We start from the raw sequence: 19,099 nt of genomic DNA on the forward strand, positions 1-19,099 counted from the left end.
CTTCCTGAGTGAAGATGTTCTGCTACAGTGCAGAAGAGGATTCAAGATTAATTGAACCGGGGACAGAAAATGACTCAATGGGCCTGTCTATGCGTGCAGTTTATGCAAAGCAATAAACTTCAAACCCAAAGGGAAGTAAGTACTAAGTGATGGTACAGTAACAGCAGCACTGTAGGGGCATGTGTAGATGCACCCACTTTCTCCCTACTTTCTGAGAAAGGCTGAGAGTTCAGACACAAAGCTGTTCTCAGTTTCCCACAACCTGGCTCTAGGCCAGTAAGAGGCAACCTTTTCTGTGAGCTGGAATGATTCAGCTTGGTCAGAGGCAGGCAGGAGGATGGACTCTAGCATCTGGCTGCAGCTGCCACCAGTGTAGCATGGGAGATGCTCCCACCTCTGCCGCTTCTTCCCACCATAGTATGGGGGAAGCCTCCGCCACCACATGCCAATCAAAACCCCCAACATTTGTGGGCTGCATCAGTATAATTGATTATATTTTCCTATGGCTCAGGTCTTGATGCTCTAATGCTTGATGGAAGAGGGAGTATTTGATAACTGGGCTGAGAGGGCAAGAGAAACTGACTATTTTTTCCTGGAAATGTTTTACAGGAAAAAGAGCCCCAAATCTACTCACTCCACAACAGTTGCTTCTGAACTTCCTGTTCACATGGAGCATTTGTTTGCAGATCTTCCCATTCAAAGGTTCTATTAGGGTTTTCCTGTTGTTTGTTGGAGCCCAAGTTTAACTCCCAAAGCATGAATCATGCTGTCAAACAATATTAGCTGTAGTTTTAATTGCAATAACTTATGGCCTAAAAAGCTAACAGTGTCTTTTCTTGTCATACTTAGACAGCCAGGATGAAGTTCCCTAATGTATTTACTGTACTTTGGAAATGTCTATAGTACCTCCTTACCAAGCCTGAGACTGCTGCCAAGAAACAGTCATTGTGCACTCTTTCACTCTGTGCATGCCCAAACCTGAGAGCCATAGTCTGAGTGCAGTGCTCACACAGGTGTGCAGGAACCCCCTAAGCCATCTCTGCTGTCTAATTGCCAGATCTGGGCATGTGGAGCAGGAGCAAGTGGGGGTATAGGGGGAAAGTTTGTTTCTCAACAGCAGTCCAAAGCTTAGCAGGATGGCAGTACAGACATGGTCTTTGAGGTGCTTCTGATGTAGAGAGTATGTAAGCTCCCTGTCTCGGGAGCAAAATTAATTCTGTTTTGGTTGGTTGGAGGCTCTTCTGAAATACTACAGTTTTTGTTTTTATTCCAGGCTGCCCTGTAGGTCTTGAGTCTTGCAGTTGGCTTCTAAAAGGAGCATCTTGGACGTTTACAGTAGACCATAAACAAGTATGAGCAAACAGTATATCCTTATTGCAGCAAAAGTTATGGACAGATTGGAAAAAATCCAGTGGAGAGCCAAAAAATTATTAGAGGCCTGGGAAGTATTACTTATGAGGAGAGATTGAGGAAGCTAGGGTTATTTAGTCTGAAGAAGAGAAGACTGAGCAGGGATTTGATAAGTGTCTTCAAATACCTGAAGGGCAATTATAGAGAGGATACAAATAGGCTTTCTTTGTGGCCGTAGGGGACAGAACTAGGAGCTGTAGCAGAGGAAATTTAGGGTAAGATTAGGGAGAATTTTCTGACTATGAGGGTGGTCAAGCACAGAACCAGGCTACATAGCTTCTAGAAGGAAATTTTCAAGAGCAAGTTAGATAGGCATTTGGCGCGATGGTTTAGTCAAGGATGGTTCTGGCTTCAGCTGAGGACTGGACTAGATAACTTCATGAGGCCCTTTTCAGTTCTATTTTCCTATGTTCATAAAAGACCATTTGCATAAGTGATAGACTGAGAAGGTCAGCAACACAGAGCAGGCATTATTTTTTGGTATCACCTAATGAGAATTTGAATTGGGTCTGTTATAAATTATTTCTTTATATTCCTGTGATTAAAATGATCAATAATTCACCTATTTTTCGGTAGTTTGAGATAAACTTTGTATTAAATTTATCTTCTTTTCAAGTAAAGGTAAATTATAAAGAGGATATTTCTATATCTGCTATTTGCCCTGTAGCTTCCAGGTCTACATAGTAAAAAGAGACCTGTCCCCTTCCTTTTTTTGAAGATGCTACAGGACAATCCAAGTTTGCTCTAAAGTTTGTTGGAGTAGTTAGTTGAATTGTAAGTGAAATTTAACAAACTGGTAGTCCTGGAGTTGGAACTGAAAAATCTTAGGAGTTTTAATGAGTTGCCTCAGCTTTTCTCACTTTAGTATTTTTTTCTTATGATGTGCTTATAGTGTCTAAGACAAATGCAGACAGTGTTAAAAAACGTGAAAAAAAACATGCAAGGAAGATTCATAGGCAGTGCTGAAAATTGATGGTTGTAGAGTTGTCATGGAAATAATTAATTTTTATCATCAATTTCTGACTTTTTGGAGTCTCTTACAGGTCAAGATTCTTCTCCATATACACATGTGCATCCCAGCCCTGTATTTAAATTTCTAAACCATGAAGAATAACCCGTGTGCCCATTGACCTACATGTTCCACTGAAATCAACTGAAACATTCCATGAAAAATATGACAACCTAATTATTTTTCAGTATGGGAATAGTCTGCCTGTCCTAACAGTAAAATAGGTTACAATAGGATTGTGAATAATCCTATCTTAAATTGACTTTTAAGAATATCATTACTACCTTGTAAATTGCTTTGCCATATTTACTTTTCAGGTCCCCCGGGTCCCCCTGGAGGGATAAGAGTGGAGGATATTCGAGACACTTCTGTAACACTCACCTGGAGTCATGGGACAGATAACCATAGCCCTATTTCTAAGTACACTATCCAGTACAAGACTTTTCTAACTGAAGAGTGGAAAGATGCCAAAACAGGTAAGGGGTAGCATTAGAAGTTACAAAATCAACAATTCTTGATTAACTACAAACACTCAGGAAATAATCACGGTGAAAGAAAATATGTGTGATTATACAGCAGCTACTAAGGAACAGAAGTTATCAGAAGTTAACAGCGACATGATGAATGGATGTGGGAAGAATACATGGTATTCAAACAAATAAGTGAAATTAAATCACTGTACTATAAAGGACTGCAACAAGGTTCTGTAGGGTAATACGTGTCCAAAAGAATAAGCAGCAACAAATCAGGCTGTCAAGACTTGCAAAAAAATAAGTAAGATTCTCTGCTTTTTTGTATTTTTTACTTTGGTATTTGAGATATTCCACATACTATTTGTGGTCTTAATATTTGTAAGTCATCCCTGGAACCATATAAATATCCTCGTTGGGGTATTGTAAGTCAGACAAATTGTCTTCATTTTCCTCAGGATGAAAAACATTCCTGTCATGTTAAAACAATGTTGGAATCCCTAGAGAGTACTTATCTATTATCCTTCTAACCACTGGATGTCATCATTGGGCCACATAATTATAGCTGAAAAGGCATATACCTGAATACAAAGACTAAGTATTTTTATTTTTTATATATGTATAGATACATACATTGTGAAAATGTACACTAAATACTATTGCAATTAATTCAATTACTTCAATATGTAGCATTTGGTTCTGATCACTTTTAGGGCCCTATTCTAGAAGAAATGTATTCAGGTGCATAAATATATGTATACTTTTTAGTCTACTCACATTGCATGAAATTGAACAGGTATATAACTCTAGGACTGTGGCCTTATTTTAAATATATATATTCTCTATTAAACATATGTTTGTTTAATATTTGTCATTTCTTATCCTCTTCAAGTCTTCTAAATTCTGGGAATTTGCATGAGCCATCCATATGCAGATTTTCTGCCCAATACATAAGTAGTGAAATTCTCAACTATAAAAGCATTTCTTTCCCACTTAGCACATGTAAAGCATTCACATTTTTACTAGTTATTGTTGCCTTCTAGTGAATCATTTTGTCTTTTTCTTCATTTTGTTATGCCAGGACATACTGCTATAACACATTGGGACTCCTAGAATCCCTTCCTATAGAATTAAATGGTCATCAGTTCATCTTTTGACTGCTACAATGTAGTTGAATTTTAATAGTTGTTTTTAAGATAGGCTTTACTTTGATGCCACAGAAATAGGATAGTATCCTTAGAACTATACCTAAACTTATTGACCTTAAAATCTATTTTGATCAGTAGGACCATAAGTGTTTCAGAGCCAGACAAATTTTGCTTCTATAATATATGATATAATCTATAAAATATAATTATAAATATACTAATATACAGTAATAATAGTCCTGGGGAGTAGGTTTTCTCTGAATTATGTCAAAAAGAATTAGCTGCAAATGATGTAACTATTACAGTTGTGTAAATAACTAATAGTTTAGTTAACTGTCAGATTTAGGGGGAAAATAATTTGTAATTCACCTGAAATTAAAATTTTTCAGAACGTTTGCATAATTGAACAAAATAATTTTGATGTCAAGAATTTTTAAATATTATTTTGTTAAAATTATCTTTTTTGGTTTTGTTCATTTTTTTGTTAGAATTCTTATTTTGTTAAAATCTCTTAGGAAAATGCCTTGTCTATAGAGTATTCTGCAATGTAGTTCTTTCAGGCCCCTTTTACATGAAACTATGTAAACTATGAAACACGTATCAGGTATGGTTAATTGTACAGCTACCTTAAGACCAACTACACAGGCAAAGTAGCTATCACACCATAAGATGCTCCAACCAGCTATAAAATAAGACTTCAAAAATGTGTACTAACTTTATAGCCAATTGCTATTGAGTTTCAATTTGCATGTGTAGCAGGGTCTCCCCTACATGGGCAAATTAGCCCCACTTAGGGGGTGCCCCATGCTCAACTGGGGCTGGGAGTCCCACAACTGAGGGAACTCTCAGCCCCAGCAGCTGCCAGCTTGGTCCCAGCATCAGAGGGAGCTGGAGTCCCACAGCTGTGGACACTGGGTCCCAGCAGCCAGCGGGAGGCAGCTGCCTTGGTGGTATGTGAAACCCTCTGGGCCTAGGGATCACCATAGCCAAGATCTCTGAGGCTTGGGGGTACATGAAACCCTGGAGCCATGAGTGATAATGGGAGCTGTAATCTCTAAGACCAGGGGTGTGTAAAAGCCCCAGGCCTTGGGGTGGAACATGTGGCATGGTAGGAGGCACAGTTGTGTGGATTGCATATTAGATCCCATCTCACCTTTACCTGTACATATGAAATGGGCCTCAGTCTATATTTTGAGACTGTTCCCCTTTGTTTAACTAATGAAATATTTGGATCCAAGTGAGAGAGACAGAGAGAGAGAATTATTCTGTAGTCTAGTGGTCTATGGGCATACTTGTGTTGGCACCCAGGCTGGGCCCTTCTTCCAACACTTCCATTTTGTGAATGGAAGTGCTTACAAACACTTCCCTGTGAGACCCTAGCCTGAAAAGATAAAAGCATTTGGTTTTAGAAGTGCTAAAATGGATCCTTTCAACATTATTGAAAAGTTTTTCGATTTTGTTTGAGCCATCCTGAAATGACATATTTTGGCAAATAGATGATTTGTCAAAAAAAAAATCACACAGCTCTGGTCATTATTATTGGTGCCACTATAAGGCCTTCTCCCGACATTACTGCAAGATATGTGCAAGTTTCCTGCAAAAAATGGTAGCCTGCCAGACATTAAAGGAGTTTGTCCTTAGACAAAAATGGTTGACCTGACACAAAAAACACAGATCAATAACAAAGAAGTTGCTGATCCGAACAGCGATTTCTTTGTTGAGCTAGGACAAATTTAATGTCTGGCCAGGTCTCTATGATCTACAGTCCCACAATGCTCTGCTCTCATTCCCTACCTTTCCAAGTGAGAGGGAGGGAAGGGGAGCATTTGGCTTCCTGAGAGCCCATGTAGCCCAAGCTGTCAGGGAGGCTTGCAAGCTGCCCTGTCCCTCTTTTCACACTGCATTGAAGGGGACAGGGCTCCTAGGGCAGGGCAACCTGCATTCGCTCTTCTTGTGCAATCTGAGAGCTGAAAACTTTAAAGGGCTTCCAGGCCTTTAAAGTTCCACGTGCTTGAGTAACCCAGCACTGAGGAGCTGTTCCCTAGTGCCAGGCCACTCAGATGTCCTTTAGAAGTCCCAGGACCTGAGCAGGTGCCTAGAATAGCCATAGCCCCTATGGATCAAAGGCGTAGAAAGCAGAGATGCCCAGGAATATTTTGGCTACCTCCATATTACATTAAATGCAGCTCCACCACAGGTACATTGGCATTTGAAGTGTGTAATTTTTAAAATATTTAACCAAGATCACCTCCTAGTTTAAAATTTCCGCTCACTGCCAGAACTTGTTATAAAACATGATATGTCTTATCTATTCCTTCATATTCTTCCAGGTGACAGATAATGAACAGAATAAGGATACTATGCAGAAGCTCTAGCCAGATACTCTTGGAGCTCACTGTCAAATGCTGGTTTCTAAAGCAGTATCTTATCTTGTCTAGATCCCCCAAACATTGAAGGAAATATGGAAAGTTCAAGGGTGATTGATTTAATACCATGGATGGAGTATGAATTCCGGATAATAGCAATGAATACTTTGGGAACAGGAGAACCTAGCATGCCATCACAGAGAATTAGAACAGAAGGAGCTTGTAAGTAGACAAAAATTGGCAGATTTTTTTAAAATGTGATTTTTAATATTGTCATTACATTTGTTATTCTATCTGATAAACAGAGGGTAAAAAACTACAAAAATGTTTGGCCTACAAATATTTAACTGTCTGTAAACATATTTTACAAATATTTGTAATCAACAAATAGAAATCTAGGGTGTTAACAACAGACTGGATAGCAAAAATGAATAATCTGTGACCAAATAATAAATTTAGCCTAACTTTAGTGACTCTTGCCATGGCTAGCCAAAACACCAACATTTAGAGGACTGTATCCTCTTTTTGTTCACATCAGAATACCAAACTAATCACCTGCTGGTATCTGGCCATGTAAAATAGACACTTCCAGCTGAGTGTTTCCTTTCCTTCCTTTTTTGTGTATTCGTGTGTCAAGGTATTTAACAGAATTTGCAGATTCATTGGGATCTGACAGGGGTGCTCTGTAAGCACTTCTGTTATGGCCTTGAATTGCAACCTCTGGGCTGTCAGCCACAATCTTTAGCATCTGTGCCAGCCTACCCCCTACAGAGTGCTGATCCACAGAAACTAGTTCACTTATTGCGCTCATCTCATTGAACTCATCTCATCACATTTCCTATAGAGCTGGTGCCACTCCCACAGAAGCATGTCTTTCCTGCTCAGGGTTGTCTCCCAGTCTAGCTTCACGGTTCTTTTCCTTCTGGATATGCCTGAACTTTGAGGCCAACCTCATCCTGCAGTCTCCAGCCTTTCACTTTTTCTCTTTAAGACAGATCTCCCAATATTGTAGCCGTTCTTTTGAACGCTCCCCCTTCAGACAAGTTACAGACATTCTGAAAATGGTCTAACCGCTTTTTCCATCGACTCTACTTGTAAAGCTAAATCGTCTTTGTTTTAAGAATACATTATACAAACACTTATATATGATAGGTTAGATAGGGATGATCCTGCCTTAAGCAGGGGTGAGGCAGGTCTATCCGAGGCGGGCAGGCAGTAGGACCCAGCAACCACCACCACTTTTCTTAGCAGCTGCAAAAGGAAAGTGCTCAGCGCTGCTGCTTTTCCTCACAGAAGCATGGGGAGAGCATCTACACAAGACATTTACTGTGCAGTAGACTAATTAGCAGTGCAGCAAATGTCTTGGCATCTACAAGTACACCCCTACTAGGCTGGAGTAAACTAATTTACTCTTCAGCAGGATAGGTACTTATAAATACAAGTACCTATCCTGCTGCGAAGTAAAAAACTCCCCAACAGTGTACATGTAGACACTGCCCTTGCTGGTTAAGGCACAAGGGTGCTTCAGTGCAGGGGATGCCTGCCAACTAGCCCTGCACTGAAGCACCATTGTGTCCCAGCCAGCCCCTACACAGCACATTGAGCCAGGCAGAACAGCCCTGGGCTGGCAGGCTGATTCCTTTGGGGCCTTCTGCCAGCCAGGGCTGCTCCAACCCAGCTCAATGTGCTGCAGTCCTGGGTGGACATTCAAAAGGCAATAAACTCCAGAGTTACTCCAGAGTTTGTTGCTTCACATTAATTGCACATGTAGACATACCCGTAGAATATTAACTATTGCCCCAGGCAACTCAATGGGCCCTACTTGTCTAATTACCTAGGCTCTCTTGAGCCAGTTAGTATGGGAATGGAGAGTCAGTGCATGTAGTAGTAAATGCTTGGCAAGGGGGTGCAAATACTTTACCTGGTCTTCAATAATAGTAAGAAATTACCCCAGCCTACTGGTGTTGGAGTTGAAAACATTGCATTCTTAATTTTTCTTCCAAGAAACACTGTTATTACATAGAGTTGCTTACATTTGTATTTATTTAGAAAATATTAAGTGCAATTAGTAGAAAAGAGGAAAAGAGTAGAAAATGATTATCACTTGGGACTAATATCTTCTGCTACCTTTCAGAGATCTTCTGCAGTATGTTATTAGTTAATTGTTATTTTTGTAGGAAGAAATATATATATATTTTTAACTTATTGCATTATGTCAGGATGTGAATTATGCCAGACTGTGTTATTTCTGTAGGGTTGAAGGTTCATTCTTATGTTTTCTACTACTGTGTCAAAAGCAGGACATTATCCAACACAGCACATGCCCCTCTGTGTCTGATTGCCTAACGCAAAGATTTCAGCGTGCAGTTAAGCATATCTTTATGCTCAGACAGGTACATTACAAAATGAATTCTCCCAAATGAAGAATTAGATGCTGTGCTTATTATTCAAGGTAATGCATTCTGTTTTGACTGTACTAAAGAGATAACAGCAGCGCTCTTAGAGGTAATATGTCACTGCAAAAGAGACGATATCCAACAAAGCTTACATAGCATTGTATCCCCCTTAACAAATACTGCCCCCAATTTGCATCCCGCTCTTGATTATTTTAAGGGCTGTTGTCCCACTGTTTCAGATTTGTAAATGGGGATGAATTCTGCTAGGTAAAAATAATATTTAAGATTATACTTTTTGTCTTTCAATACAAGCATGTCTATTATCTTAAAGAAAAAGTATATGGGAAGTACATACATAAATAAAGTATTTCCACTGCAAGTTTTAATAAGAACAACAAAAAGTAGAACAACCTTTAGTCCATTGAAAATCATATTTGGGATATTAGGAAGTACTAATTCATCAAATTAATGGGGACAGGAAAGGAAAATCCACACAACTCTTGTAAGTGAAAGGAAATTATTACCTATAAAGTATGTAGCTATTAGCATCATTTGTTTCATAATTCCACAGCTGCATGTGAACAAGAGCCCAGGCATCCAAAGCTGAAATATACACTTACACCTTGGAGAGCTGGCATGCCATAAACATTTTTTAATGTGCAGAAAGAAGGTGAAACAAAATTCCCAGGTGGAAGGGATATGACATTTTACATTATCCATACAGTGTTCATGAGTATCTTATAAGTCTCTTTCCCAATTAAAAGAAATGGCTTGCTTTTACCTTAAGCACAAGGATTTGAATATCTTTTGAAGAGTCAGCTGGTTATCCCATTGCCAATGCAAAGTGAGACGATGACTAAAACAAGTGTTCCTGTCTCTAGCTTCTGAAGACTGGGATTTGGGGTGAATCCAAACAAATCCTGAATGCAGGCATATGCAGGCATTAGTACTGATGTTTCTTGCAGGGGAGAATGAAGCAGCTAATGCACCTAAGGGTAATGGATAGAATTACTTGCAGTAAATCAAGCACATTTCTTACCATGTTCTGGCTCTTCTTAAAAGTCATGGGTTTCATTGCCCATCTGAATTTCCCACTGAATATCTCAGAGTACTATGGAACCCAGGTTCTGTAGGTGGCTCTCTGTTTTAGTGCCTGTTAAATAGGGCCTCTAAGGAATTAGGTATTTTTATTGCACATCTTGCAACCAAAGCAAGCGTATTTTGATTACTTGATTGTATATAACACCTCTTCAGTGTGACACAGGAACAAACAATGCTACCTATTGGCTGTGCCATTTGAGTAAAAGGTAACATATAAATTAAACTGAATTATGTCAATGGCTCAAACATCTCTGAGACATCTCTTCTCTCTCTGTATGCATATGGCTTTAATTTTAGTGGCCTGTTTTAACTGCATGCTTACTAAACAGGAAGTATGCTTGTTTAAAATTAAATTTGGCTATTTTCTTCAGCATCACTTACATTTCATAATTACTTCCATAGATTCTATGAGAAGAGGACCAGCTCTGCATATTTTAACTATCAGATGCTAAATATCAATAAGGATAAGATGGGAAAACAAATTGCTGTTAAAAAAGTTACAGCTAGCATTTTCAATTCACATGAGTTGTCATAAGAAATGTATTTGCCTTGGTTCTTCATGTCTTTGCTTTCTAGATAAGTTAAAGCTAAATGAGTGCAAAGTGTTTGAGAGGCAAAGGTTTTTACAACACTCCATCCCAACTACAAAGGTCTTAACAGATGTTACCATGCACATTTGGCCTGCTTTGCCTTACGAACTTAATGCTGTGTCCATGCTAGATTTTGAATGTCATTTTGGGGCTTTCAAAACAAAGAATGGAAAAAGAAAAGGGAAATAAACTTCACAGATGGCTGTGTAAAAGGCAGCAGTTGGCCTGTTGCTTACGTAAAGGAGCATGCAACATATAACACTAGGGTTCTACACCATTTGCTCTACCAGTTAGCTAAAGTAGATCAGAAATCATACATAGCTGGGACTTATATAACATTTTGTGTAGTAGCTTAACTAAGCAGTGGTGCCTGGGCAGCAGCCTTCAGGTGCTATCTCGAGGCAGGCAAAAATATCCACAACTGCAGCAGCAGCTCATTACACCACTGTGCCCCATTACACAGTTGCCCAGGTCACAGGGCTACCTACCTACACTTCTTATTGTATGTATATGCCTAACTATCATTTCCTAAATACTGAGTGCTTAGCTGTGCAACTTGGACAATGAGAAACAAGAGAAGGATACTCTAATAGTGTGCAGGGTAGCAACTAAATGATTCAATCTTGTATAACAGGGAAGATCTTAGAACATCAATTCCATTAGCTGTTGTCAAATGTTTTGTATATATTGTGTCAGAGATAAGTTTAAGAAAACTTCCTTACCCAGTACGTGTAAGAAAGGAGCCTGTACACCTCAGGATAGACATAATATTTAGCCTCTAACCCCCCACTGTATTTCATAGAATTTGAGAGATGTCAGCATCAGAGAGAAGTGAAACTATGTAGAAATTAATTATAGCAGAAATGTTTGCAAAATCCTGTTTTACCACTGTATTGTACAGTAATTCAATTAAATGTACAGATTTCTAAATGTAACAAGTACAATACAATGATACATTTCCTTTGAATACCAAAACCAGACATCCTGATTCTCCACCCATTCAAATCAATAGTAGTTTTGGATATGCTGTGTGTTATCCTAGGATTACCTCACAATTCTGCAAAGACCTATGTCCACCTAACTCTTTATGCTTTGTGCAGGTCCACTGAAAATGGCAGGTCTATTTCCAGTTCCTAAAATGAAATATGTGGATAAGTCTTTGCAGATGTTATGCGCAAGTCTTTCATGGCTACAGATTGATCAAAGTTACAAATAATGCAGTGCCTTTCTCCTAAGGTCTATGAGGGATATGCTCAGGTTTTTAGTATCAAATTAAAAAAATAAAGAGGACATAGGTAAAATGAAGAAATATTTATTGTCAGCCATGGCTGGAACTGGCACTATTCTTATGGCAATAGCTATACATTATTCTTGGCAGGACCGCAGACTCTCACAGTTATTATAGGCTGTCATTATTGTAATATGGGTGCACTGGCACTGCTGGTAAAAAAGAAAAGTAAATAATGGTTTCTTTACTGAATGAGTCTGAAGTCAGAGAAAAGTTTCTTGTATTTTCTATTATTCTAGCTCCTAATGTGGCTCCTTCTGACGTTGGAGGAGGGGGTGGAAGCAATCGAGAGCTGACAATAACATGGGTGGTAGGTATTACAGTGAAGAAGCATGCTTTACATACTAAATTGGATTTGATCCTGCTCCCAGTGAAGTCAGTGGAAATCTTGCCATTAACTTCTCTGCACACAGGATTGGGTTCATAACGTGTATGTTTACATCTTTTCTCTTGAAATATACAAGGATGGGTGAGAATGCATATTTATTTATTTATTTATTAGAAATTATGGCTGTGTGTACCTCCTTATTTTTTGGATTTTGTATTGATGAAACATGGAAGTGCGTCTGTGATACCAGGCAGATTTAATGGCATCTCCAAGATAGCATTTGTATTTAGATTAAAAATTTACCTCAGATCAGGTGTCATTCTTATTTTGGACTCCGCAACCCAAACAGGAAGCATGCCTTGACTGTTTTTAAAAAGTACATTGCTAGATGTGTTAACCCTAATTAACGGCTCTTCTCACTTAAAACAATGTATTGTACTGTAATGATCAGTAATCGTTACAAAAGAAAGGAACTCAGCTGTCCCTTGCATTTGCCACTCTCCATATTGCGCATCTCCAAATGTTTCTTCACTTGTTTAAAAAGTATGTATTAAACTGAAAGAGAGAGAAAAATGAGAGAGAGAGAGGGAGAACATAATTGGTCATGCACCTACCTGCAAAAGTATGAGCATGACATTGATTGCTAGAAAATACTCATGATAAACAAAAGCGTTCGCAAATTGAACCTATTTCAGGAAAAATACCTTCTGTGACATTCTGTCATTAGAACATCTTCTACAGAAGTCCATATTAGTACTGTTTTCCTTCTGCGGCTGAAGTAATACTTCAGAGAATTCTACTTGTTGGAAAAGGGCAAGAAGGCAAAAAATTGGGAAGATGGAATAAAATGGAGCAGGAAAGACTCCAGAGGAAGGTGTGTAGTGAAGACAGTATATAATCATGATAAAAGGAGAATTTGGGGGATTAAGAAGAATATAGTAGAGAAGCTACAGAATGAAAAAAAAAGACAGACCTTATTAAGTAAACAGTGAAAGAGTTATAGGTGTTTATCTCTAGAATAAATGGCCATAACATTATGTATTTAAAAACACACAGAAAAGTTATCTTGCTTCTGTTCACCCCTCTTTTCATCTTCCTGTTTGTATCAGTAAAGTGGACAATATATTATTTGCGTCTCTTTGGGGATGGTTTGTTTTAGGACATACTATATGAATCTCCAATAGGAATGATTTATTTTGGATGAATCAAGAAAAAAACAATATAATCCTGAAAGCATATATATACCTTACTGCTGTAGCATGGATCGCTCTGTATGAAAATATGGGTTTGAATAAATACTTTAGTTGCCATTGTTTTTCACTGCTGCATTTTAGGATTGTTATACTGCTTTGGAAGGTGTATGTCTCTCAGACATGACAAGTGTAATCAGCCACCCATTTAGAAAAGAGTTATTTCACAATATTTTCTCAGTCTTCCACAGTGTCCTCTACATCTGAAATAGTTGAGTTTCATGGAACAGGAGGATATGTTTATTTAATTCAAGGCAATGCTGTTCAGAGATAATCCAAACTAATTCTGGAACCAGAAGTAATATAGCCATCACTGCAGTGCTGTACCTTAGGGCTACGGACAGAAGTCACACATAAATTGGTTTAAGTGGTAAGAAACTGGTTTAAACCTGTAACAAAACAGAAGTTCACTTCCAAAATGTCCAAATCCTGTTTAAGATAAACGTGGTTGGGTATAGTACCAGTTAACTGATTTAGGTCAAACTGGTTTATGGAACTTCTGTCCCAGACCATCTCCTGGTTCAAGTTAATTCATAGTCCTCCTGTATCCTAGGATCCTTTGCAGCCATGGTGTATGCTATCTGCTGTAGCAGAGCAGAGTGGGCCCTGCCCCTCTGCTGTGTAGCCTGAGCACTATCATTGCTCCAATTGTCTAAGAAGTGGGTGAAGGAGAAAACTGGCCATCAGATTCAGCTGAGGTCTGCCTGGCCAGGGGGAAGTAGACCCTCCCAGGTTTTTCCCCTGCTCTCTGTGGAGTGGGGAAAAAGCCTGGGAAGTGCTGCTTCCCCCCTGCCAAAACAACCCTGGCTAGGGTCCAGTGTGGGCCAGGCAGGGGGTTTAAACCCTCCTCTCCACCTCCCTGCCTCAGTGTGCCAGGCTAGGCTGGGGCCTGGCCATGGTCCCCCACTCTCTGCTTGAGAGGGTAGCTGGGAAAAAGCCGGGAAGGGGTTCCTTCTCCCCTTCCCTCTCTCCACAGCGGACCAGCCCACTTCCCCCACTCCCCTGCCTAAGCCAGTATTAGGTAGGTATGGCTAGGGAAATTGATCCTAGCTCCAGGCAGGTATGGGAAGTAAAGGCCCTACTTTAGGCTTTTCCCATCACCTCCAACATGTACAGGGCAGTTCCCAGTTGGGAGCCAGTGGTGGGGGGGTGAGATTCCCCCCACCCTAAAGTCTAATATTAAGTCTGGTAACAAGTTGAGGGAAACCTTTCTCTGCACTGGGGCCAGGGCTAGGGAGGACTGCCTGGGGCAGGGAACATTTTCTGGGGGACCCAAGCAGCCTTGAGCTAAAGGGACTGTTCCCCTTCCCTGCGGAGGAAGGAGTGCAAGAGTTTATTTTACTTTTTTATGAGCTGCTTCACTGGTCCAGAAAGAGAAGAACTTAGAACATGTGAAAGCTTTAGTGCCTTTCCACATACACACCCATCCACCTTCCCACACTGTGAGGCATAATCATTTTGTGTCATGGCTTTATGAAATCATCATCCCTCATTTTCTTGACAGCTATTTTTCATATGTTTTATTTTAATGTTTCATAGATTTCATAGACATGGAAGGGACCTTGTAAGATCATTGGGTCCAGCCCCCTGCCCAAGGGACAGGAAGTCAGCTAGGGTCAAAGGATCCCAGCAAGATAAACATCCAACTGTTTCTTGAAAGTGTCCAGAGTAGGTGCTTGCACCACCTCTGTGGGAGTCTGTTCCAGGCTTTGGGGGCTTGGACAGTAAAGAAGTTTTTCCTTATGTCCAGCCTAAAATGATCTTGCAGGAGTTTGTGACCATTGGACCTTGCCATCCTCTGGGGTGTTCTAGTGAACAGGTGTTTCCCCAGACCCTGATGCACACCCATTATGTACTTATAGGTTGCCACCAAGTCAACCCTGAGCCTCTACTTCTCCAGGCTTAAGAGTCGTATAGCTCACAGCCTCTCTTCATAAGACCTGTTCTCTTGCCCTCTGATCATGCACATGGCTCTCCTCTGGACTCTTTCAAGCTTCTTCAGATCCTTCCTAAATTGTGGAGCCTAGAATTGGATGCAGTATCCAGCTGTGGCCTCACCAAGGTCAAGTACAGTGGGAGGATGATATCCTGGGTCTTGCTTAGGATGGTAGATGCAAGCCACAGTTTTGTTCACATTACCAGCTGTGGTATCACATCGGTGGCTCTTATTCGTCTTGTGGTCAATCATAACCCTCAAGTCTCTTTCAGTCATGGTGCTATCAAGTGTAGCATTGCTGAGCTTATAACTGTGATGCGGGTTTTTATTCCTGAGGTGGAGCACCTTGTATTTCTCTGTATTGAATGCCATCAGGTTTTCATCCATCCACCTTGCAAGCCTATCAAAGTTAGCCTGATCCACCAGGTCAAAGGCTTTTTTCAAGTCCAAATATATGACATCAACCTCTTCCCTTTTGTCCAGGTGATACATCACCTGGTCATAGAAGGAAATGAGATTGGTCAAGCAAGACCTATCTGCAACAAACCCATGCTAGCTATCTCTTAGAATGTTGTCTTCTCTTAGCCTGTCAAGAATGGTTTCTTTGATTTTTTTTTCCAAAATATTCCCAGGGATTGAGGTCAAACTGATTGGCCTGTAGCTCCCTGGGTCTTCTTTTCTCACTTCCTTAAAGATGGGCACCACATAGGCCCTCTTCCAATCTTCAGGTACTTTGCCCAAGTGCCACGAGTTCTTGAATATCCTCACCAGTGACTGAGCTATGATGTCTGCCAGTTCCTTTAGCACTCTTGGGTGCAACCTATCCAGACCAGCTGATTTATGGGGGTCCAGCCTCTCAGAATTCTCCCTCACAAGATCCACACCAATGGGGGACATGTATTCATTCTCACCCTGGTCATCCCACATCTTGTTAGGCAGGGTGGCCCCTTTAGGCTGGTGAAAAACTGATGCAAAGTAATCATTAAGCAGATTGGCTTTTTCCTGGGTGTCGGTAGTCATCTGCTTCAGCTGGTTTAGCAAGGTTTCAATGTTGCCCTTGTTTTTCTTTCTGAAGGACTTGTCATTGTTCTTTATTTGTGCAGCAAGATGGAGTTCAGTTGCATCCTTGACTTTTCTAGTTCACTCCCTGTAGGTGTGGAGCAGTGCAATATACTCCTTCTTAGTGGTTTTTTCCTGTCCTCCATCCATTACATGCCTCTCTTTTTAGATGTAGAAGGTTCATGAGTTCCCTGTTGAGCCAAGGGTATTGTTGAGCCCTTTTACCACCTTTCCTACAGGTGGGGATGGACTCCCCTTGTGCTTCTAGGATCACTTCCTTAAGGAGCAACTACTCATCCTGAACTCCCGTCCCTATGAAATCATGGCCTTTCAGGTCCTCAAGAACAAGCCTTCTGAGCTTATGAAAGTCAGGTTTCCTAAAGTTAAGGACTACTGCATTCCCGGCTGACTTTTCCAGCTTTGTGATGGATAGTGAAAGTGACCAACTTGTGGTTACTGTCACCCAGCTTCCCTTCAATTCTTAGGTCACTGATTAGATCATCCCCTTTGGCCAGTATGAGGTCCAGCAGAGCCTTGCCTCTTGTCAACCCATAAGCTTCTTGGGATAGGTAGAGCTCATCTACGCATGCAAGGAAGCTTTGTGACCAATCAGATTTGGCCGAGTGCTCATCCCATGAGATGTCCGGGTAACTGCAGTCTCCCATGCACCAAGCGTGTGCAGCCTCAGCCAGTTCCCTGGTGAATTCTTGATCAAGCACTTGTTCCTGATTTGAAGGTCTGCAGTAGACTCCTACCATTGTATCCCCTTCACTACATTCTCTTTGTATTCTAACCCAAAGGGTCTCCAATCTTCCTCCTTAGGTGCCAATCTCAGCTTGTAGGGACATGTAGCTCTCCTTCACATAGAGAACTATACTCTCACACCTTTTTTTGGCACGATCTCTCCTGTACAGGGTATGTTCTTTCGGACAATGGCCTCACCTTGAGCCACTCCCTCAGACCTTGCCTGTTCCCTAATAGCCATTTTCAGGTATCCAACTGATGGTCAATATTACTGTATCCTTAGTATTACTGTATGGCACCTCTAATGCTGTGTACTGTATAAGCTGCATCAATTCAGAATGACATGATGGACCTCAGTGACTTTGGCTGACACCTGCCTTGCTTTCCTTACCTAAATATATTTAAGTCAGTAAAAAGCTCATTGGCAACTTGGCCCTCAGTACTGCCATCCTCTAGTCAGAGATCTGCTCTCACCTCAGCACCATCTGATGTTATCATTTCATCAGAGCCAATGCTTTCTGCGTTAGGTAATCCAGTAATGGATATTCTCTCCACTTTCACATCCAGCACCATCTTCAAAAACAAGTTCTCCTTTGTCTTCCATCTTGCATTTTATCCTGCACTTCAGAAAAATCAATGAGCTTATCCATCAGCTCCAGTTCAGGATTGTTACCCTAGTAGCCATTATACAGTTCTGACAGGAAGGGGTTTGGATCACATCTCTCATCTTATAAGACACTTATTTCCATATTGCAGTAAGTCCCTTATGAAGAAAATACCAGTTTTTTGTGTTTAGCTCAGGAACCAATACCATTTTAAGAACCCATCGTTCAGTTTTTCCACTTTTCTAAGACTTGTCACCAAGTGCTCTTGGTGCTGGCTGTCCATCTGTGAAAACAGAAGACTTCAGTCTTCCTAAACAACAGTACTAAAAGAGAGTACTTTGCAAAGCTGTCAGATTCCTATAAAGCCTCTTCACTCTCAAGACCTATTTACCAACATTCAGAATTTGAACACAATTCCTGAAAGTTTATAGGAATCACCCTGGAATCTGTGACAGCAATGGCTTGTCTTCTAGAAGGCTTTTTCTTTGTTTCTTTGGGGGCGGGTTTTGTCTCTGTGAGAGTACTTCCTGTTGGTTGAAAAGTGCCTGATCACAGAAGTTGGGGCCTATCTATCCATCAACAAATACATGCCCTCCATTTATCCAGAGAAGATAACTTGAACAGCTGCCTAACATTTTTTACTTCTTTCTGGTTAATCAAATTAATTTCTTGGTGTTCTTCACAAAGCCCATTTCCTTGCAAGGAGTGACTCCATTACAGTCACTTGACACCAAAAGAACCTTGGCCTACCCAGTGTACAGGACCAAGACTTTCTGAAAGTCCTGACAGCTATTGGTTTCACTAGTTGAGAGATCAAAAAGCACAGTGATGTTAGCCCAGAGACTGTCTAACTAGATGGTAGGTAATGTAAAGCTGTGATATGAGATTGCTGGAGTAAGGCCTCCCTATCAGAGTCCAGAAAACTTCTATAGCCTCTCTTCATAACATTTGCAGAGTGGTCACCTGGGGCTCAGTACATGGCTTTACTAAGCATTAGCCATTGGTGAAGCCCCCACATAATATGCATTATTCAGAAAGGTAAATCTCCAGAAGCTGTTTACCTCAGAGCTCCAAGACCCACCTCTGTGGATGTGTGTCACTGCCTTGGAGTCAACTACAGTGAGATTCATATGATTACTTAAAGGAGAAAAACAAATTATCAGCAGGGATCCTGGTTTTCCCTGATAAAAAAATCACAAATTCTCTTATAACCCCCCAAGGCCATTATTAAAATCAAAGGCCCCTCACTGTCCCTCACAGCCTCCCACCACCCGGCAATGCTGGTGTCCTTCACTACTCCCCAGAGCCCCCTAGCCCTGCTAGTGCCCTTGACCCCCCATGACTCCCCTAGCCCAGCTGGTGCTCCTCATGACCCCCCACATGCCCCCATCAGCCCTGC

At 40.7% G+C, this 19,099-nt stretch overlaps 1 protein-coding gene across 1 annotated transcript in view; it reads left to right on the forward strand.

Annotated features, from left to right (window-relative positions):
• The window catches only part of CNTN1 (contactin 1), a 473,636-nt gene that overhangs the window by 379,115 nt on the left and 75,422 nt on the right, over positions 1 to 19,099 (forward strand). Inside the window, exons 18-20 of the mRNA XM_090042334.1 lie at positions 2,737 to 2,895; positions 6,476 to 6,625; positions 12,018 to 12,088. Coding sequence (XP_089898460.1) covers positions 2,737 to 2,895; positions 6,476 to 6,625; positions 12,018 to 12,088 — 380 coding nt within the window. The remainder of the gene's footprint in view (positions 1 to 2,736; positions 2,896 to 6,475; positions 6,626 to 12,017; positions 12,089 to 19,099) is intronic.

The sequence above is a fragment of the Crocodylus siamensis genome, chromosome 4 (assembly GCF_052110815.1).
Source record: "Crocodylus siamensis isolate JL-2025a chromosome 4, ASM5211081v1, whole genome shotgun sequence".
Classification (NCBI taxonomy): domain Eukaryota; kingdom Metazoa; phylum Chordata; order Crocodylia; family Crocodylidae; genus Crocodylus; species Crocodylus siamensis.